General features: G+C 39.8%; 1 protein-coding gene across 1 annotated transcript; it reads left to right on the top strand.

The window, feature by feature from the left end:
• Positions 1-976: 976 nt before the first annotated feature.
• On the top strand, positions 977-22,133 carry LOC146367210 (unconventional myosin-VIIa-like; the record flags this gene model as incomplete). The annotated part of the gene is made up of 48 exons (XM_084912635.1): positions 977-1,102; positions 1,208-1,360; positions 2,669-2,737; positions 2,819-2,934; positions 3,021-3,148; positions 3,247-3,389; positions 3,675-3,788; positions 4,258-4,411; positions 5,597-5,673; positions 5,766-5,885; positions 6,708-6,850; positions 7,666-7,876; positions 7,963-8,098; positions 8,195-8,361; positions 8,516-8,656; positions 9,893-10,051; positions 10,159-10,251; positions 10,831-10,925; positions 11,053-11,125; positions 11,221-11,322; positions 11,572-11,688; positions 11,784-11,927; positions 12,027-12,296; positions 12,395-12,550; positions 12,638-12,697; positions 12,812-12,936; positions 13,379-13,505; positions 13,636-13,755; positions 13,893-14,066; positions 14,200-14,427; positions 15,887-16,054; positions 16,142-16,259; positions 16,426-16,552; positions 16,680-16,837; positions 16,938-17,116; positions 17,376-17,491; positions 17,622-17,767; positions 17,994-18,147; positions 18,248-18,403; positions 18,792-18,897; positions 20,148-20,261; positions 20,431-20,518; positions 20,606-20,712; positions 20,813-20,998; positions 21,111-21,227; positions 21,308-21,391; positions 21,493-21,612; positions 21,752-22,133. Coding segments are annotated over 48 exons (6,381 nt in total), but the record flags the coding sequence as incomplete, so codon positions are not given.
• Positions 22,134-22,728: the final 595 nt, after the last annotated feature.

The following is a 22,728-nucleotide window of genomic DNA, read 5'->3' as shown; positions in this document are numbered from 1 at the left end:
TGCTGATAATAACACTGTTGTGGCAGAAATCTGATCCCTCTCTAGTCTAATCTCATATTTACATCTTTATTGCAGCAGCAGGGAGATGCTCAGCTGTGTCTCCTACAATTTACACAGGCAGGGTCCAAAGTCTGAATAAAGATCCATCCAATATGATCCTGGTAAATCCACCACCAAGGACATTTATGTAAAATCTCCTTTAATAAACGTATTATTTTCTTATTTAACTTCTTATTTAAACAACATGACCTGCACGATTTGTTGATTTCAGCAGGTTGTGCATTTTAAGATTTGGTCCTGTACAGTAGTAGTAGTGGATATAACCTGATATAAGCTTCAGTAGGAATACTGCAAGTTCAAGGTGAAAAACATTTGGATAGGCTCCCCTAAATTGCCCAGAAAGACGCACATCACTCCACTGTTACAAGTTGCTTATTCACTTCTGAGTAAGTGATCCATTTCTCTTCCTCCTCTTACAGTCAGTCCAAAGTCAAAGCGTCATAAACCTCTGTCACTCATAGGCACGCTGAGTTTTATCCTTCCTCATACGGAGACGGATTCTATAAGACGCAAAGACGAGGAACGAGACGGGAATTAATGAAGATCCCACACCAAAGGATCATCGGGTAGACCGTTTTCATTTTAACAGTGACATTAACAGTGCTCTGTGATTTGTTTTACCGCTGCACACCTTGAGCACTGACATTGAACACAACAGTTCAGATTAAAAAAGCCAAAAGAAACCCTTTAAATCATCCCTACTTTGGTAATTGCAACTCATTGTATGGATTTCTTTTTCTCTCCAGGGACTAGAAATAAAAGAAACTTGTGATGTTGAGAAAGGTAAGGCTGAAACAAACTCGAGATAATAACTTTGGAGATGTGATTTTTATTGAGAGAACTGCTGCCCCACCGAGTGTCACTTTGTGTTCCCGTAAACTGAAACCTAGTCCCGTGTCCCCGAAGGACAACGTGAAATCTTTCTGTCTTTTGCTTTCAGGGGGAATGGGTTTGGGTGGACTCGAGCATAGGGGTGCCCATCGGAGCAAGGGTCAAAGTAACACCGTCGGGTCAGCGGTTGCTGGTGGACGATGAGGGAAAGGTAAACAGTGTTTTTGCACTCTCACAGGGCAAAAATCAAACATCCCAAAACAGCAACAGTTGGTGTTATGTCGCTGAGTGTATTCCCGTTTTCACCCTTCCTCAGGAGCGCAGGTTGTCACCGGAGCAGGAAGCCTCCCTCAAGATCATGCACCCTACATCGGTGGAGGGGGTGGAGGACATGATCAAACTCGGGGACATGACGGAGGCCGGTCTCCTCAGGAACCTCCTGCTCAGACACAGACAAGGCAACATCTATGTGAGCAACACACTGAAGGAAAAAAGGATTTTTGTCACCAGTGTTTTTACATGCTTTGGACGCTTGTACTTTAAATCCCCGACTTGACGTCAAGTATCTTTATCTTTACTGTCATTGTATAAACATGACACAGCAAAGCGTCTCCCAGAGCCAAATATAGAAAAAAATATATTACAAGACAGAGAAGACAGCTGCTGAGGATAAAAAGCAGATTAAAAGTAAAATGGATTTGGTTCATTCAACTCAATTTTCAAAATATCTACACATCATGAGGCCAGCGCGCTGTGAATGACCTGATATAGACACTATTCTGTTAACGCTTTTGCCCAAAGACAGCAGGGATCTGCAAACCTGATTTGGATAAATGGTTAAGAACAATCGGATGGCCTGATAATGGATTATAGGAAATATTCCTTTAATTTGTAACGGTTCGTTTCTCCCAGATCACTTTAAAACATCTTCCCTTGATGTTTGATTCCAGCCTCAAATGAGTTGTTCAGATTTCTCTCGCTGGGATTTCTTTCTTTTAATCAACTTTGATTCAATTGTGGCAAATCCGAACAATAGAACATTTTAAATGTCCAGGCAGACTCCAAATGTACAGTAGACTCCAAATTTGCACAAACTTCACTGTCGAACATTTATTTTCACTGTCTTTTACTAGTGACGGTACATTTTTTATTCAAGAGTTAAAAAAAAAAAACATTTACTGAGTCGCAAATAAAAACACAGACGCTGTAACATTTATCATTTTACAGGTCCGGTGGACAAACTTTCTAAATGTTCATACTCTTACCTTTTTATTTAGTGTCTGACATAATGAGATAGATATGAATAGACATAAGTAGCAGGTATAAGTAAGCATTCTAATAACTTTTATAATTGCTCTGTTTTTAGCCGTGATTGAAAATAGCATTGGATCATTTGTCTGACAAGAGCAACATTAAGTATCTTGTCACTCCACACACAGGATGTACCCTTAACATCATTTTGGTTAAATTTTCAATTCAGTTCAATTCAGTTTATTTATATTGCACCAAATCACAACAGCAGTTGCCTCAAGACACTTTATTTTGTAAGGTAAAGACCCTACAATAATACACAGAAAACAGAGAAAGCCCCCAACAATCAGATGACCCCCCATAAGCAAACACTTTGAAAGTGGGAAGGAAAAACTCTCAGATTCAGGGAGATGTTGTGGAAGAGAGCCAGAGATTAATAATAACTATTGACGGTGTATAAACACGTAGTAAGTGGAGAAAGTTAAAGGAGATTCATTTCTAATGCAACATTTCTCTGATTGTGTAGACCTACACGGGCTCGGTGCTGGTTGCTGTGAATCCATACAAAGATTTTCCAATATACACAGAAGAGCAGGTAAGGATATGTGCAGCTGATGACTTCACTCTAATATCGCAGTGATCTACTTCACACGCGTACCCTCCTTTTCGTCTCCAGGTGAGGTTATACCATAAGCGAAAACTGGGAGAGCTCCCGCCTCACATCTTTTCCATCGCTGAGGCCTGTTACTTTAACATGACTCGCCATCAAAAAAACCAGTGCTGCATCATCAGGTCAGCGTCTGTTCTATCACTGAGGATCTTTAATATCTGAATTTGATTCTTTACAACTGCTCATTGATTTGATCCATCTCTGTAAGTGGGGAGTCTGGAGCAGGGAAGACTGAGAGCACTAAACTGATCCTGCAGTACCTGGCAGCCGTCAGCGGTGAGCTCTCTGAGCAGCGGATTGAGAAGCAGATCCTGGAGTCCAACCCGATTCTAGAAGGTAGAAAACACCAGCCAAAGAGTGCACAGTCATTATTAAATGGTGTCTTTATGGCACGGATGAACAACAACAACTTTTTTTTTCTTTTTGCATTTCAGCTTTTGGAAACGCTAAAACAATCCGCAATGACAACTCCAGCCGCTTTGGGAAATATTTGGAAATCTTCTTCAACAAGGATGGAGTGATTGAGGGTGCACGCGTGGAGCAGTATCTTCTGGAAAAGTCTCGTGTCTGTCATCAGGTGAGGTAGCTCTGTTCAAGACAACCTTTGTTATCTCTCCATGGGGCGGGCATGTGCGGTAAACCAGTAAAAACACAACACGCTATGTCTGAAGAGTTTGTTTCAGTCGATGTGGTGCTGTTGCTGGCTTAATCTCGTGTGCTGCTGTTGCCATTGTCACTATCAGTACCATCAACAAGAGGAGTGAAGCTAAAGTAAACATGTTCCCACCCAGCCCGCATAAAAACTTGCGTGAGCTTATCATTTTGTAACACTAATGATTAATTTTTTCCTCTGCAACCTCAGGCTCTGGAGGAGCGAAATTACCACATATTTTACTGCCTGCTGGCAGGAATCTCAGCAGAGGAGAAAAAACGCCTGAGCCTCGGGAATGCCAAGGAATACAAATTCCTTACCAAGGTACTGCAATAAGGAAGGCTGTGACTGCCCGCATTGCTGGTGAAGTTATTGTGATGTCGTGTAATTTATGGAAAAAATTCTGCTAGTTCATTGCCCAGACTGTCCTGTAGTTTTAAAGGTTTTATTAATTCACAGCAAGTTTTCTTTTTCTTTTTTGTAAAAAACAAAACAAAACAGACATTTCTACACTAGATAGTAGAAAAATAAGAAATTTTATGTCACGTAATCTATTAGTCATTTACTTTAGTGTGTAGTATAAATTGCAGTATTGTTAATTATAAATTGGCAAAGCTGTAAAACTTATGAAAATACAATTAAAAGTTTTTAATCTACGCACCCCTTCACATTTTCCAAAGCTGTCCTGTGGGCCAGATTGGAGTCTTTGCAAGGCCTATTCTGGCCCCCGGGCCTTATGTTTGCCACCCCTGCTTTCCCCTAGCTATTCTAAATCTTGTCTCTCACTCTTCAGGGCAACTGCATTGCTTGTGGAGGACGAGACGATGCCAAAGACTACAGTCGTATTAATTCCGCCCTAAAAACGCTGAATTTCTCAGGAAAAGACTGTCATGAAATCTTCAAGCTCTTGGCGGCCGTACTACACCTGGGAAACGTCTGCTTTGAGGGTGAGGATACAGAGTTAGAAACTATATAAAGATTTTAGCCTGCACATAATGGAGCTTAGTTTATCTTTAAAATCATTTCCCTATCAGATTTCAGCAGAACAGCTATTCAAGTGTTACCAAACGTTTAATCAAACATATCTTCATTCCTAATAAAATGCTAGATTTTGATTCAGTGCCAAAAAACAAGCATATAATAAATAAGAGCATCAGTAGGCCTGATGATACCTATGGCAGATTGCAGTCTGTTCAGATCTATTATTAAATGAGTGAATGAATTTATTGTTCCATAAACAGGCAGCTAGTTATACAACAGTGAAACTGAATAGCAGTGAGCACCTGAATTACATAAGACTAAATCATTTCTACACTTTTAATTTGTCAATGAAATTATCATTATTTTTTTAAATGGAGAAGTTGACCGCTGATTTATTGGTTTAATGCTTTGGCTCATGTCACCGTTTCCCAAACAAAGTTGAGAGATGGGGTCATGGTTTTTTACATATAACTTTGGCAGCACGGTGGTTAGCACTGTTGCCGCACAGCAAGAAGGTCCTAAGTTCAATTCCACCATCAGGCCGTGGTCTTTCTGTGTGGAGTTTGCATGTTCTCCCCGTGTTTGCGTTGATTCTCCCCGGGTACTCTTGCTTCCTCCCACCGTCCAAAGACATGCACTTAGTGGGGACAGGTAAATTGATCAATATAAATTCCCCATAGGTGTGAATATGAGTGCAAATGGTTGTCTGTCCCTGTGTGTTAGCCCTGCGACAGACTGGCGACCTGTCCAGGGTGTACCCCGCCTCTCGCCCTATGACAGCTGGGATAGGCTCCAGCGACCCTGAAAAGGATAAGCGGAAGCGAATTGATGGTTAGAACTTTGGAACAGCTGTTTTGGAATGAATGAAAGTTTCTTTGTTTCACTGACACCAGAGAACCAAAAGAATAATAATTTCACCATCAGCTTTTGGTCCCTAGATGCATCTGTTGGATTTGTGCATTAGCATTATTTTATGTTCCAAGCTAGATACATTTGTGACTTGTACTTGTGTAGTAGGAAGTGGTTTGGTTAAATCTCCTGACTGGTTGTAATATCTTTTAAAACTCACACTGACCTCATTTCACAGGATTACTCCTTACAGCTGTTATTGTGCTGTTTGTGTCTTATGTATGAATTTGTGTTTCCATCAGCCAACACTCAAAATAACCTGGAAACCAGTGACGTCAGCAAATCGGAACATTTCAATGTGGCGGCATCACTACTGGAGGTGGGTCTCCTTCTCTATTAGCAGGTAAGATCTACTTTGCTATTAAATAGCACTAGTAAAGGTTTTTTTTTCTATGTTTCTTGTGCTTAAAGGTGGAGAAGCCCACCCTGGCGACCAATCTGACTCATCGATCCTTTAAGACCAACCAAGAAATGGTGACTAAACCCCTGAGCTGTGAACAGGCAGCTGACTGCAGAGACGCCTTTGTGAAGGTAATGAGGGAGAGCCAGCAATTTTAAATCACTGCTTCCTTATTGGTTCCTGGCTTAGAATGAAAGAAACCTGGGCCCTGTAAATGCTGCACGCTGTACTTTATGAGGAAGTGTTCCAGTTTCACTGTGATAGAGCAGGAGATAAGATAAGATAAGATAACCTTTATTAGTCCCACACGTGGGAAATTTGTTTTGTCACAGCAGGAAGTGGACAGTGCAAAAGTTATGAGGCAAAAATTAGGATACAATAAGAATAAATACAGTACACAACTGTACAGAATAGAATAAAATAAAATACTATATACAGTAGAATAAAATAAAATAAATATACAATAAGATAAAAATAGAATACAAATGCTATATACAACTGAGTAAAAATACAACGATGACAGAAAGATTATTGCACTTAGTGTTATTGCACATGTGTGGATGTGTGTGTTTGATCAGTTAAAGTCTTTATTGTGGAGTCTGACAGCAGTGGGGAGGAAAGACCTGCGAAATCTCTCCGTCCCACACCGTGGGTGCCGCAGTCTCCCACGGAGATGGTTTCCAACCTTTGACTGGTGCTTACAGCGTTGCTACAGTTACTCGGCATGTTTTAGAAAACTCTCGTCTTACTTTTCCTTGATGACCTTCAGTGTAGATTGACTGATTTCTTATGTTTGTAAGGTACAAGACATGTAAAAATCCACACGCATCGTCACCAACATGTGGGTCAGGTGCAGAGCTCAAAAGAAACAATTAAATATAGAAAAGAATAAACAGTTTGCGTGTTTCAGAACTCCACCAAAATGTAACTCTGCTTGGTTTCTGTTCTCTCAGGGGATCTACAATAAGCTGTTCATATGGATTGTTAAGAAAATCAACAGTGTCATCTACAAGAAGCTGACCAGCAACTCCAAATCAGCCTACCTGTCCGTCGGCCTGCTTGACATCTTTGGCTTCGAGAACTTCAACACTAACAGGTCAGGAGGTTTTTTTCTGTACTTCCAATTTTGTTATTCATCAGATATTTTTTTCATTTTGACTTTTTATTTTGAATTCAGTTTAGTTTATGTTAGTTTAGTTTTTATTGTTGTTATAAATTTTTATTAGTTTCAGTGTTGGTTTTAGTCTTTATAACTATTATAGTAGTTAGGCCGTATGCCAAAAACAAGGTTTTACAAAATCAGTACTGGCATTACAATTTAAGAAACAAAAAAAATTGATAGCAGGTGACTCACAGGGTTACAAACTTCCAAAGTCTCAATAAACATTTTTGTCAAAGCCTTAATAGACAAGTTGTGATAACAAATTTTACAGGATTATCAAATAATAAAACTAAGAATATATTTTTTATTTTCACAAAATCATTTCAGTTTGATTTTTTTCTAAACTCTAGTTTTTCTTTTTAATTTAGTTAACTAAAAAGTCTAGTACTCTTTTTCACTTTAGTATTGTTCAGCTACAAAAACCTTAGCCTGAACTGTTGATGCAAAGCAGCATAGATTAGATATTTAAGGAAACAAGCAGCTGAACCTAATAAAGTACATAATAAAGTGGCCTGTGAGTGTACATTACCAGTACCTTCATTTTTACCCATTTGATTAGTTGAGTCAAACGTATTTCTCAGATATCTTTAAGCTTTCACAGCCACAGCACTGCCGCCCTGTATCACCTGTCACATAGTTGACATATTTATGAAACATTAGACGATCAGACAGAGCTGGCATTTCGTGGTATACAAAGGCATCTAATTTTCACAGTTATCACTATTTACAAGCCATCGTTTATTTTACAGTTTTGAGCAGCTTTGCATTAACTTTGCCAACGAGAAGCTGCAGCAGTTCTTCGTGGCCCACATCTTCAAGCTCGAGCAGAAGGAATACCTGAAGCAGGGCGTCGTGTGGGATAACATCAACTTTAGCGACAATCAGAAGATTCTCGACCTTCTAGCTGGAGTACAATGTAATGTGCTGGCTCTTGTTGATGAAGAGAGCCACTTTCCAAAGGTATGCTTCTGCTGAGGTTTCTTATTCAAGGTTCTGCCCTGCTGCAGAAGCTTTTTTATTCACAAGAATCACTTGGTTGGCCTTAGGGTACAGACGCTACGATGCTAGAGAAGTTGAACCAGCACCACAAAGGAAACAAGAACTACATCGCCTCCAGGAGTGAACGTGACACAAACTTTGGGATTTGTCACTTCGCTGGCCTGGTTCAGTACAACTCCAATGGTAGGCAAGCAAACAGCAAATATTAAAACCTCAGCCAACGCAAGGTGCTCTTGAGCGCAGTAATACTTTGTTGTTGCCTTTTTTCTCCTTCCTCAGGTTTCTTGGAAAAGAACAGGGATGCTGTCAGTTCTGACATCATTAAGATGCTTGACATGTCTGCCAATAAGCTACTGCGTGACATATTTGAGTCTGAACTGTCAACCAATGGGATTAAGGCTGTTAAAAATAAGAAGTTCATCATGACCCCAAGCAACTCTGTGCGGGTATGAAAGGCTAAAGTCATGTCTGATCCTTGGGCAAACTGCAATAAATGTTCCTGTGTCATTTAGTTTCATAACGCTGCCAATGTTTATTTGATCAGGTGTATCAAGGACTTCATTTTTGAGTTTTTCCTTCTGTCACGTGTCATCCTCACAGGGATTGGCTGACACTCGCAAACAAGTGCCGACGCTGAGCGGCCAATTCCGGCAGTCTCTGGACTCCCTAATGAAGGCTCTGTCTGCCTGCCAGCCTTTCTTCATCCGCTGTTTCAAACCCAACAACGACAAGCAATCTGAGGTGAATGAGCAACTGCTTCCGCCGCCACAGCAACACCATACAGTTGCTGTTTAAACTGAGCAATCATGTATACTAAGAAAGGGAAATGAGGGGGAAGCTTGTGATAAACTAGTGTAAACTAGTGTATTTCAGCAAACTAATGTTTGCTGAATTTAAGACATTTCCTTTAAATCCTGTCATTTCCCGAAATGATAAGGATGTTGCTGTGTTTTTTGTTTTGTTTTGTTTTTATTATGTTTACTGCCACCATTTGCAATAGAGCTCATTCTGTTTTGTGCCATAAACCAACAGAGCCAATTTCCTGTTAAATATCACCTGATATCACAGAGAGTAAAGTACAATGCTGTGCTAGTATCTGGTGAGCTTTTCTCACCCTTTGGATTTAGACTAGAAGTCATGAAAAGTTCACACATTCTGAACTCCCTGACCAATAATGTGGCAAAGCTTTGTTAGTCCACAGTGCCACGTGTCACAGTTCTCCTGTGAAATCCAAGCACCTGCTGGCAGGACTTGCACTTACTTGGTGATTGTGGTCCACACAGGACCACTTCAAATTCAAATGGGTCATTAAGTCTCAAATCAGCAAATGCTTTGTACATTTTCTGCTTGACCTTCCCTAATTTACCTAAAAATCTAATAAGCCAAAGTTTGATCATATGTAAGGATTGCTATGAAAAAAGCACTGAATTTTCCAGGGTTTTATCTTCAATAGATTTTTAGATATTCATGTTCAAAAATTACCACATATTTCAAAGTGTGAAAAAATATCCGGTGAGTCGACGGGCCATTTTTCAAAAAAATAGATCTTGAAAAGTATTTGAGCAAAAAATTTCACAGCAATCATTATATATGTTCAAACTCGGGACCATAAAAAATGTTAAAATAAAATTTGAAGACATTTTTGAGATGGAATACCTCAGAGGTATTTGACTTTTCTTCCAGCCTCTCTGAGGTTAATAGCTGTTGTAAAAAAATAAAAAAAGTGAGAATAAACATTGGGTAGATTTGAAATTTGATAGAATCAAAATCTGGCACACGGATATATTCACATGTGCCAAATTCAGCTTGGATGATCATTTGATTGGGCACACACTCAAATCAAGCTTAGAGTAATGAACTGCTGACATTTACTGTAGATGTGGAAATCCCCCCATAGTCCAGCCTGAAAAATAAAAAGGTTGGATAGTTGTTGTGTTAAGAGAATATTCATCACCACTTTAATTTGTTCTCTTCTAGGTGTTTGACAGAGAGCTGTGTATGCGTCAGCTGAGATACTCCGGCATGATCGACACCATCCGTATTCGGAAGCTGGGATTTCCCATTCGACACACGTTCGACGACTTCTTAAAGCGCTACAGGGTGCTCCTGAAGACGACCGTCTGCGACCCCAATACCGTTAAGTCATGATGCATCCTGTTTTTGGAACCCAAGATGTGAAAATTAGTCTTTTATTAGGTTCTCTTGTCAGCTCTTAACTGATACATTCTTTACTGTCTCTCCAGGAGTCTGCTGTGGCCTGTTGTAAAGCCATCTGTGAGGCGGTGATCGAAAGGGAGGGCGAATGGAAAATAGGCAATACCAAAGTTTTCCTAAAGGTGCCGAAAACTTGTAACTGCAAACCATGTTGTATTGTAGCTTTTTCTCAAGGCACAAGATGGTAAATGGCCTGTATTTGTATAGCACTTTACTAGTCCCTAAGGACCCCAAAGTGCTTTACACATTCAGTCATCCACCCATTCACACACACACACTGGTGATGGCAAGTTACATTGTAACCACAGCTACAATGTAGCCTGGGGCGCACTGACAGAGGCGAGGCTGCCGGACACTGGCGCCACCGGGCCCTCTGACCACCACCAGTAGGCAATGGGTGAAGTGTCTTACCCAAGGACACAACGACCAAGACTGTCCGAGCCTGGACTCGAACCGGCAACCTTCTGATTACAAGACGAACTGCAAACTCTTGAGCCACGATTGCCCCTTAGATGATCGTGGCCATGACATAGCGAAACACTAAATCAAAGAGACATTACATCTCTCTTGAATCATTGCAGAAAATGAATCCACATTAATGTGAATCCACATTAATGTGGATTAATTTTTGAAATATGATTAACGATTGAAGTTTTCTTCAATATCAGAAAGTCTTTTAAAAAAAATTCTCTTTATTTCAGGATGCCCACGATTCTATTCTTGAAAAGCGGCGGGAACAAGAGCTCAGCAGGGTAGCTGTGGTGATCCAGAGAGTCATGCTTGGACAGAGAGACAGGTGCAGGACATCATACACATTCATATCCAGTGCAGAGGGGACACATAAGAGGAAAGGACTGCACATATGAAGGCTTAAAAATACACCTTTTTAATAACTTAAGTTCTTTGCTTCAAATCTCTTTTAGAAAGTCTTTTCTGAGGAAGCGTTCGGCAGCCGTGGTGCTACAGCGGTCCTGGAGAGCCTACATGAAAACAAAGGTTCAATAACCTTTTATAGAAGTCAGAGCTTGTAGCTGCCTTGATGTTTAGGGAGGACTCACCTCAGGTTTGCTTCCCTCTTTCGGTCTGACCAGGTTCAGCGCGGCTTTGAGCGGCTGGCAGCACTAATCCGTAGCCGGAAACTCCAGGCAAAGTACCAAAAGCAGCGAGAAGCAGCAGTCGTCATACAAGCACAGGCATGTACTCTCATGTAGTAATTGTTTAGTGCAATATGTTACAAGTAGTTGTTTTTTATTGTTTGGAATATTGGAAAATATTGCTGTATTTGATCACATTTTAAGCATTTTATAGTGAAATTAGGATATTTTATCAAATCTTATCAAAATCTACGTTACATATCGGTTGTTGTGTATTTTATTAATTACTGATATTTTTGTTATTTCTTAAATAATTTACTTTAAATTGCACTGATTGATCGGGTTTAGGTACGAGGCTATGTGGCGAGGAAGGACTTGAAGAAAAAGAGAGAGGCAGTCACACGGCTGCAGGCGCAAAGGCGAGGAGTGCTGGCCAGAAGGGAAGTTGAGTCCATGATGAACACGGTGAGTGCTCAGCATCTTGGAAGGTAAAGTTGCACAAGTTGCACTCTGAAAAGGAGCCTACTTTCAAACCTTTTTGTCTCTTTTGTGTCTCGAAGGCTTTAGTTTTAAAACAGCTGGAGGAGGTCTCACAGATACTGGACAATGAAACCAAGTCAGAGTCAGAGCACGATTCAGACGACGAAGATCTTCCCGTCACGCCTTCAGTCAATGTAGCAGACGAAGAAACTTCAGAATCTGAGGTTAGCTGATTCTAATTCTGTCATGTTAACATGTCCTAGTTTTTCTTCATTGAGTGTGTGCGTTTAAGATCTGGTATAAATTCTCTTTTCCCTCCAAAGACGAGTCACAGCAGTCCAGAGCCTGTAAAGAAATTCTCTGAGCTCTTGGAGCCAGAGTTGATAGTCACCCCACCATCAAACTCGATAACCCCGACCCCTTTGGTGGATGAAGATGAGGAGGAGGAGACCGATGACTTTGAGGACGACGGTGATGAGTTTTCATTCTACAGGTTCAGCCAGCGTTACTTCCAGGACAACGCCAGCCACACGCACATACCCTACCGACTCAAGAAGTCTCTTCTGCATCACGACGATGAGGGTGACACACTGGTGAGAAGTCAGACGGGAACGAGTCACAGCCGTATCACTATTAACCCAAGAGATTTCTCTCCTCACAAACAGTTTCTCATTCCTCTCCTCACCTCCAGGCATGTCTGACTATATGGTGGATCATTTTGCGCTTCATGGGGGATATACCAGAACCCAAATCCTCAGATGCCATATCAGTGGAATCAAGCAACACGCCCCAGGCTCCACCCAGCAGGCAGGGCAGGAGGCTGAGCAACTTGGTGGGACTGGACCAGGTAAACTATTACATATATCTTATTATTACACTGAAAAAAAACCAATCAAACTATTTAACCTCTAGTAATGATGTCATTCTCGGACAGAAAATACTGAGGAAGAACAAGAAAAAGTTTGACAGAAGAGCCTCTTCTATCCCCGAGGAGGTGACTATAATACTCTTCATTCTGTCTTTTTTTTCTGTCACTGATTCATAACACACACTCTGTGGCAATTGTTATTATTATCACTATTATTTGTATTATTGTCATCGTAACCAGCCAGAAAACTTGACAGGAGAAGAGGATGTTATGATTGGAGAGGGTACCACGCTGCAAAGGCCACTTTCAGACTTGGAAAAAATTCACATCATCATCGGCTATGCTCTGTCAAAACACGGCATATGGTAAATGCTGCCTTACAAGTATTTTGAAGAATGAACAATATGATATATCTGTAAATAACTGTAGGTAAATGTGTGTAAGTAATTTTAAGTAGTGTGAAATTGTATGCTAATTTTGCAGAAAAACAATAATTTTCTCATCTTACTAGACGGGCTATAGTTTTTGGGCTGTGGGCCGTATTTACTTGGATGTGTGATGAAAGGTTTCTCCCACTGAAAATGAGTAAACTTTCTGGGATTTACATAGGCTGCCTAAAATTACTTAGACATCAATTAAAATTACATATGCAGTACTTAAATGTAAGTATTTGTAGATAAATATGATTACATTGTCATTTCGATTATAATAACTACAATTCCATTTAATTACAGGGAACTATGGTTATGGGCTGTATTTTAAGATGTTACCTACTTTTTTCATTTTTTTGGCTCTCTCTCTGTGCAGGGATGAGATCTATTGTCAGATCTGTAAACAGCTGTTGAAAAACAATGACAGGAGGAGTCGTATGCAAGGGTGGATTCTCCTCTCCATCTGTCTGGGGATTTTCCCTCCAACAGACCTCTTTAGGAAGGTCAGTCTACATGAAGTCATTTTATTAATCCTGCCTCAAACTTCATGTTTAATCCTTGTCATGCCACTTTACTTGAACTTAGCCGAGGTATTATCATGTTGCTTACTGTGTCCTGTTCTGTGCTTCACAGTATTTAGAGAACTTTCTCCGCAGAGGGCCATATGATTACAGGGGGTATTGCATTGAGCGCCTAAAACGTGTCGTAGCCAATGGACCAAGAAAAGAGTTGTCCTGCTGGATAGAGCTACAGGTAAAAAGCAGAAGGGGCTCCAATATGGTGCTGAGGTCACTGTTTATTTTGTTTTAACTTTTGGCCAGCAGCAGCAAAATTTGAATTGTGGTTGGAAACAACTGATTTTTTTCTTCTTTCTTACCCTGCACTGAAAGGCTGCCAGGACCAGGAAACCCATTGATACGACTGTGGCAATACAGGATGGTCGAAATATTGAAATACAACTGAACTCGTCCTCCACATCTGAGGAAGTCTGCCAAGATGTGGCCAATGACATCGGTCTCAAAGACACCTACGGATTCTCCCTGTACATTAGCCTCTATGACAAGGTCAGTGATAGCTTCTGATTCTACATCAAGGCTTGGGTACTCTGTATCTTCTGACTGTAGGTTCAGACTAGTCCAGTGCAGAAAGCTTTGCAGTTTGCCACACTCATTCAAACTGCTGACTTCTCGTCACCAGATGTGGTCTCTGGGGAACTCTGGGGCACACGTGCTAGATGCAATATCTCAGTGTGAGGAAGAGATGAGGAGGGAAGGCAGACTGGAGAAGGATACCCCATGGTCGCTGTCCCTCCGCAAGGAACTGTTCACACCCTGGCACAAAAGTAAACTAGATGAAGTCAGCACAGATCTTATCTACAGGCAGATCATCAAAGGAATCAAGGCAGGAGAGTACGTTGCTGATAAGGTAAGGCTTTTTCTTTTTTCCTGAAATATTACGGTAAACAGTGTGTAATAATAATAATAATAATAATAAATTTTATTTACAGTCACCCCTCATGACACTCAGGCTATTAAGTTCCAAAATCGCAGTATGCACATCTACTTTTCTGGTGTATTTTCATCTTATGTACAAAATAAAGCACAAAAGGGGCACTAATTGTTGCTGGGCCAACGCTTAAGAGACCTTAAATATAAAAAAAGCCTCCAAGGCACTCCCCTTTCAAAATAAAATAAAAATGCCTTCATTTTCATGGCAAGGTTTTGTAAAGGACTGCAATCTCTTCCAGTGATAAGCTAGCTGCCTTATCACGTAAAACAGTTAAAGCCAGTAAAACTGCTGCAGTCTGAGAAGTAACTCATGAATAATTATTTTAATGTCCTTCTATAATCAGGATTTATATTGTAACAATAGAACAAGTGATAAACCCACAGAAACCTCTCATTCAATCTTACACATGGTGAGATGTATGTAACGGCCAAAGAGTTGGAAAAATATAACGACTAGGAAAGTGAAAGCTGATGTTAATTTAAATGGAATAGCTGACTGCTTACATTGCTTTGTGGCTGTCGGACGCATAGACGGGCAACCATTTCCTACTAGCTTAGCCTGAAATTTGTAGATGTTTGTTCACGGCTAGTTTCTATTGCCTGTGTCTCACTAAAGAACAAGGAAGGATTTGGAAAACAAGAAAATCTATCAGTAAAGTTTTATTTATTTATTTTTTTTCATCCATTGTGTTTTTAGAGTAAATGCAATAATTGTGATTCTTAAATGAACAAATTAAGAGTAAGAAAATAGATAACTGTAAATGTAAAATTTACTATACTGTGGTGCTAAACAGTATATCAGCAGGCATTTTGTAGTTTTCAAATATTTTGCAGCTCAAATAAGTTACTCACAGCAAAATCTCCAGTGTTAAATTAACACTAGAGAGTGTCTATATGGGTCCACACCTCTGAGTGTTAAATACAACACTGTTGAGTGTTAAATTAACACTTTTGACAGTGTTATATGTTTAAAAGTAACCTAGTCAGTTTTGAAGATTAACAATGACTAACACTGAGCAGTGCTGATTTTCTAACACTGGAAAATAACTCAAAATGTTAGAAATATTCCAGTGTTAGAAAATCAGCACTGCTCAGTGTTAGTCATTGTTAATCTTCAAAACTGACTAGGTTACTTTTAAACATATAACACTGTTAAAAGTGTTAATTTAACACTCAACAGTGTTGTATTTAACACTCAGAGGTGTGGACCCATATAGACACTCTCTAGTGTTAATTTAACACTGGAGATTTTGCTGTGCTTAGTGAGGTCAACTATTTCTTATTTGTCTACTTTTTATTCTACTATAAATTTTATCATGATGTTCTCCAAACATTTTATCAACTGTATCTAATAAAGTTGTACTTTATCTACTCAGGATGATGATTATATCCAGCTGGCAACAATGCACTATTACATCAAGTTTGGCTCCGAGTATAGCGTTGAGAACGTCACCAAAGTGGTTAATGAGTGCATCACCACCCAGCTTATTGAAAGCAAGTCTAAAACAAGATGGACCCAGTTCATCAGCTCAGCACACAAAGAGGTAAATTTTTATGTATGGTCAGCATGTATTGTTTTAAAACATGACGCCTCATAAAGGCAACCTCACAATCGTCGTTACCTCATGTAGGGTCCTTATGTCAGTGGGAGGCAAAACTCGGATGAGGTAAAAGGAGAACTGGTGGACATCGCACGCAAGAAGTGGGCAATCCACTTTTCAAAGTTTTTTGAAGTCACAATGATGTCAGGTGAGTCTGCGCACAGCTTATTTCACACAGAGGCTGGGATATACAATCCTTTTGCAAGTGAATGTTGCCGTGTTACACATTTGTATTGCAAACTTTACTTTTGCTAACTAGCATTTATGAATTCCAATTCACTACTTAAAATCTGCAACACCATATCTGTCCACAGGACCACCTTTGCCCAAAAGCAGATTTATTGTGGCTGTAAACTGGACTGGCATCTTCTTCATGGATGACAGAAATAGGCAACTTCATGAAATTCCTTACATAGCAGTTAGGAAAGTCCAGGAGAAGAGGTACGGTCTCACATTTTTATGTCTGTGTGTATGTAAATTTGCTCTATTTACTTTCTTAAAAAGCTTTTTAAATTGTGCCTTTAAAAGAATCTAATAAAACTGACACTGATGATTATGACCCATTTAGTGACAGTGCCCAGACCATTAGCTTGATCACGATCACAGGAGAGTATGTCTTGAAGTCTCCTGAAGCTGAGAAAATTGTAACACTGATAGAGGACAATGTGGAAGGGCTGAGACAGCGCTCAGTGTTTGCAACCGCTCAGCAGGACTCTAGCAAATCAGGTAAGAGTCTACAGCATGTTCAGTATCCATAAATACAGTCACACACACCAAAACACTCACGTCTGTCTGTCTGTCTGTCTGTCTCTGTACGCTTCTGCAGATGACCCACTGTTTCTGGTTTGTAAGCGAGGTGACCTCCTGCAAGTAGACAAAGAAGAAAGTGGCCCTAATGAGAGCTGTTTCATCGCCACCAACAAGCGCACTGGCAGCTCTGGTGCAGTCTATAAGAAAATATTGCTGTTCCTGCCAACTGTTACCGAGCCCACTAGTGAAATGCTGGTAAAGTTGACTTTACCTTACATGTTGAGTAGTTATGACTAGTTTATCAGAGCTCAGGTATAGGCAAATCACTGATTTCATTTTTTAATGGTGTTTTAATGGTAAAGACTTTACTAAAGAACAGAAAATCTTTACAGACATGAAGATTTTTCATCGTGCGCTTCTAAGTCTATGTAGTGAGAGATGCACAAGTTCTGTTAGTTCACATCATATAACGCCCTCTTGCAGTTTAACTGGCAAATTGCTTCTGACCCTTCAGGAACAACTCAATCCAAAGCAGGATAAGAGGAGAGCTTCACTAGTTCCTAACCCCGTTCAAGGAGAAGAAACAGTGGCCCCTGTCTCTTTGAAAGAGTTTGCCCTTGAGAATTTCAGGTAATACTGAGGCTCTTGTATTTTTAGCTAAACGCCGCTTCTCAAAAATGTGGCATTCATGTTTGACTCTTCATTTGGCAAATCGAACAGTACTCGTGCAGACGATATTTAAGCTCTTTGTCCCTCGCAGATCTGTGAGTGGCGGTCGGCAAGGATACAAAGGAGGCAACAGGGAGAAACTGTGGATCATTTCCAGAGAGCCTCTCAAGCAACCACTCCTGAAGGTGCTGGTCAACAACTCTGAGCTCAGCAACCTGGCCTGCAGTGCCTTCACTGATATCCTTTAAAAAAACACATGAACTGGTACCTGCATTTAAGGATTGCTGAGATGTTTTCTTATGACTAAACCACAGTTTAACTAGCATCCATACTGTTGGTTCACATAGGCAGATATTTGAAAGTATGGTACCAAATTCTTCAGCAGTTTGTCTGTAATCTAAAGAGGAAAGAGCCATGTCTAATTTTAATGTCGTTTGAGTGAGTCCTTAACGTTAGCCTCTACCCATCCTGAAGTACATGGGCGACTACCCCATCAAACATGTCCGCAGTCCCGTAGAGTTGACCGACCAGATCTTTGGTCCAGCCACAAAGCATGAAGAACTGCGCGATGAAATTTACTGCCAGATCATGAGACAGATGACCACCAACAGCAACAGGTTCTCCAGTGTGCTTCACTGTGTCGGAAAGACACCAAAACAATAATCACAAAAAATCCATTTCCATCATATCATTTTCTCTTTCTTCCCCTCACTTCAGTTTGAGTATTGAGCGTGGGTGGCAGCTGATGTGGCTGTGTTCAGGCTTGTTCCCGCCCAGCTGGGATTTATTGAAACACACACAGTGCTTCCTGGAGTCGCGGCCCAGATACCCACTGGCTGCTCTTTGCCTGGAGAGGCTGCAGGAGATCTGCAGGTCAGCCTGGCGATATGAACACTATTTAGAAACAAAAGTCCTGAGAAGATTAGAATTACTGACTATTTTGATACTTCAAATGTGGTTGTCCATATTTTAGAAATAACATTGCTTTAAAACTGGTATTAAATTGTGATGAAAATCTAACTGACAGAATCTACTCTCTGGTAAATGCTGGCCCCCAAAATTACCACAATGCACTGATTTGTCAGACGCACACTTTAGAAACCACAAAAAAGTTTATCAGCTGAGTTTACTGAGTTTAATTTTTATTTTTATTTTTTTAAAAACATGTCCACAAGATAACACTGGTATTGTAACTTAGTGATCTGAAATTCCACATAAATATTTTTTTTTGTGTGTAACTTCATTTGTTTTGTATACTCAGTAAGAAGCCCAGGAATCTTCCTCCCCATTTCGTAGAAGTGGACGCTATCCAACAGAACAGCCCTAAGATCTTCCAGAAAGTCCACTTCCCAGATGATACAACTGATGTAAGAACCTGCATTCAATCAATTTTTGGATTTAATGTTAATTTTAAATAAATCCCTATTTTATTCACAATAGACCATGAAATCATGTTGAATGTTTAAACTTGAATGTTTACCCCTTTGACGCATAGTGGTCACTACAGTGGACAGCTATCCCAATGCTGTTTTCTTGAGTTTGTGTCAGTGTTGATGATATACTTGCACATAAACCACTACATTGGACACTGATGTGTCCATACCCTGCCACCCACTGGTCATTTAATATTACTATAGATGTAAGACGTGTTTCATTGTAATTATTGTTATTTAACCCTTTCATGCATGAATTATGACAACCTTGATCAGGATTTTTTTCTTAAGCATTGTTATTCATCTTTTCAAGCCTAAAGATGAATAAAAAATCCTGATCGAGGTTGTCATAATTCTGCATGAAAGGGTTAAATTTTGCTATTTGATGAAATATATTCAGTCATTTTGATTTGGATCGAAGCAACATAGCTCAAAAAAATTGGCAAAGGCTGGAAAACCTAAAAAGAAACCTTTGCAGGAATATTATTGCACTGTTTGGGTTATGTGGCAACAGATCAATAACATGACTGGGTATAAAAAGAACATCTTAGAGGGGCGAAGCTTCTCAGAAGTAAAGCTGAGAGGTTCACCATCTGCAAAAAAATTGCATTTACAAATTGTGGGAAATTTTCAGAATATTATTCCTGAATGTAAAACTGTGAAGACCAAATATCCCATGTTCCAGATATGCTGCCTTCTTTTCTTTGGGCTAAAGCTCTCTTAAAATGGACTAAGGCAAGCTGGAAAACCGTTTTCTAATCAAATCAAATTTTGAAGTTGAAAAAAAAAAGCCTGGATCTCTGATGCCACAGGGAATTGGCAGCTTGCATATCTGAAAAGAAACGACCAATGCAGGTTTTAGAGCAACATATGCTCCCATCCAGATGACGTGTCGTCCAAGGAAGTCTGTGCATATTTCGGCAAGACAATGTAAAATTACATACTGAAGCTATTACAACAGGATTGCTTAGTAGTAGAGGAGTCCAGGTGCTGAACTACCTGAAGTCCAGACCTTTTACAAATTAAAAACATTTGGCTCAACAATGCTGTGACACATTTTACATAGTGTCACAGGTTTCTTGGCATTGGAGTTGTATTAACTGTAAGAGAGAGATTAAGAATCAGTTTTGCCATTAAATGTCGATTTAATGTTATCATGATTTCTTGTCCTTGCTGTGGCGCAGATAGTCGAGGTGACATCAACAACCACAATTGGAGACATGCGCATCAGCATTGCCTCTCAGCTCATTCTGAACTCACCTGAAGGATACGGCCTGTACCTGAAAACACTAACCAAGGTGGTGTCGCCTAACACTGTCGGTTCAGTGTTTTCGATCAGACATTAGCTTGTACAGTGATCTGATAGAAAAGACAAAAATGCTATGCACAATATCACAATACAGTCCATATGTAACAAATACATCTTTTTCCTTTATGTGACGAAGCTTTTTTGGTTTCAATTCTTAGACGGTGAGCATGGAAGAGGACAAATATTTCTTTGACAGTCTAAAGATAACCTCAGACATCCCCAAAAAAAGAAAAAAGGGGAAAGAAGGTAATGGAGTAAACCAACTGCGGTCACTTTTTTTATGCATGTCTTTGCCTTGACAGATCTAATCAGTGTAAATCTCACTTTTTTTAGTCACTCAGACCAATTTACCTTCCTTGGTGCTCTTTAAGAGGAAGCTCTGGTTCAATGTGAACCCGGGGAAAGATGTGAAAGCAGATCTCACTTTCCATTTCCCACAGGTATCTATATTACAACCACTCTCTTTATTCACTGAGATTCTTTTCATGTTTAAGATGAATAATTGCCACGATATCTTACCTCGAATTTGCTTCTTTGCAGGAACGATCGAGGTACCTGCGGGGATACCACGACTGCACCAAAGAAGACATGATTACCCTGGGTGGGCTCCTATTCAGAGTTAAAGTAGAGTCAGACATGTCACAGTTCGTTATGATCCCCAAAATGCTGAGGGACCTGGTTCCTACTGACCAGCAAAAAATCATGTCCCCTGATGAATGGAAGAAGGTAAAGAACAAATTGTGCAGAAGCACCCCCCAAATGGTCTATTTCGTGTCTCAGAAGATGGGATTGGAGCTCCGGTGTAAGGCTATTTTATGCTTTATCGTTTTTCTTGCAGCACATCATCTCCTCATACAAGCAGCAGAGTGGCATCACAGTGGACGAAGCCAAAATCGACTTCCTAAAAATCATTTCAAGTTGGCCAACCTTTGGCTGTACCTTCTTTGAAGTTAAAGTGAGTTAGCTGGAGTAAGTGACAGACACACTGGCCCGCAAGAATTTGAGGAAACTGATGTTACGTTGTTTCATTTGCAGCAAACATGTGAATCTAGCTACCCAGCTATACTTCTGATCGGCATCAATAAGCAAGGGGTTCGCTTAATAGACCCAGAAACAAAGGTATGTTCAATAAAAAGCACAATATATTTATATTTTTACAGTAGCCTAAGGTCATTTGTGCTTATTTGCAAATAACATTGCATTGCTTGAAACTCTTTTAGGACACACTGATAATGCACGAGTTCAGCCGCATCACAGAATATTTCAGCAAAGGCAACTCCTTCCAGATGACCATTGGCACCATGTTGAGGGGCTTCACCTTTGTCTGTGAAACCCCAAATGTGAGTGACGGCCTTTGAATGTATTTTGATGCATGACAAAACACAGAATTTCCTTTAGAATGAATGCCAATAAATGTTAAGGAGAATAAAATATGACGTGAAAGATTTGCACAAAAAGAATCATTATTTTCTTTTTCAGGCCTACACGATCGAAGACCTCCTCAGATCCTACGTCAGCATGTATGAAAAGGCAAGGCAGGCCCCCCTTAATCGCAGGAAGAGCATATTTTCTTAAGGTTTCACTGGCGAAAGTATAGACTTAACCTTTGTGGATTATATGTACTCCTGCCCAATGTCTCCATAGGAATGTATTTGTATCCTTAAAAATACAAACTCATCAATTTGTACATTTAGATTTTAGCATTTACAATTCTTTCTAATGAACAAGCATTCAAACTGTAATAAGTCCGTTGTTATCACCTTAAATGCAGTAAAATTCTGTTTTCTGAAGAAACGGTTGCATGTCCACGACTTCCTCTGACATTCATGTAACTGTCATGGCATTAAACTATGACATCCAACTGTGTCCTTATTCCTACAATGATTAATATTTAACAGTAAATTTTGCAATTCACAAAACACTGATTACATTTCCCTGCTGCTTCTTATGTCTTGCATTTTAAAACCCAGCTTTTTTTTTAGCGCACATTCCCATCAGTTTCAAAATAAAACTTTTTAAAAACCCACTTTTCACCAAGAAATATGTGCACTTGCATTAAAACGCAGCTCCCTTTTCACAAACAGGAACCCTTGTGCATGGAAGTATTTTCCATTTTCATTAACACGTTTAGGATATGTGAAATTCATGTTAACAAACTGTTAATTTTCACATGCTTTGTAGTGTTTTATGCAACAAATCAGAACATTATAATAAGCCTGTGGCCTAAAATAGACCAGATTGTTGTTAAGGGAGGGAAAAAACTAACTGATAAACTATTCTTTACTGATCGAGACATTCAGTCCTTGCTAGGTCTTAAAGTTAGGTCAGTATGGTTAGGTAATAATGACATATTATACTGTGTCATTATTATTACTATTATTATTTAACAAAAAGCTAAATGCAGAAGCAGTGCATGAAAAACTATAACAGCCTGTGATTCAGTAACTTGTATAACA

This window comes from Perissodus microlepis, chromosome 18, assembly GCF_051167445.1.
Source record: "Perissodus microlepis isolate ML-2025 ecotype Zambia chromosome 18, ASM5116744v1, whole genome shotgun sequence".
Classification (NCBI taxonomy): Eukaryota; Metazoa; Chordata; class Actinopteri; order Cichliformes; family Cichlidae; genus Perissodus; species Perissodus microlepis.
This window is presented reverse-complemented; position numbering and strand designations above follow the sequence as displayed.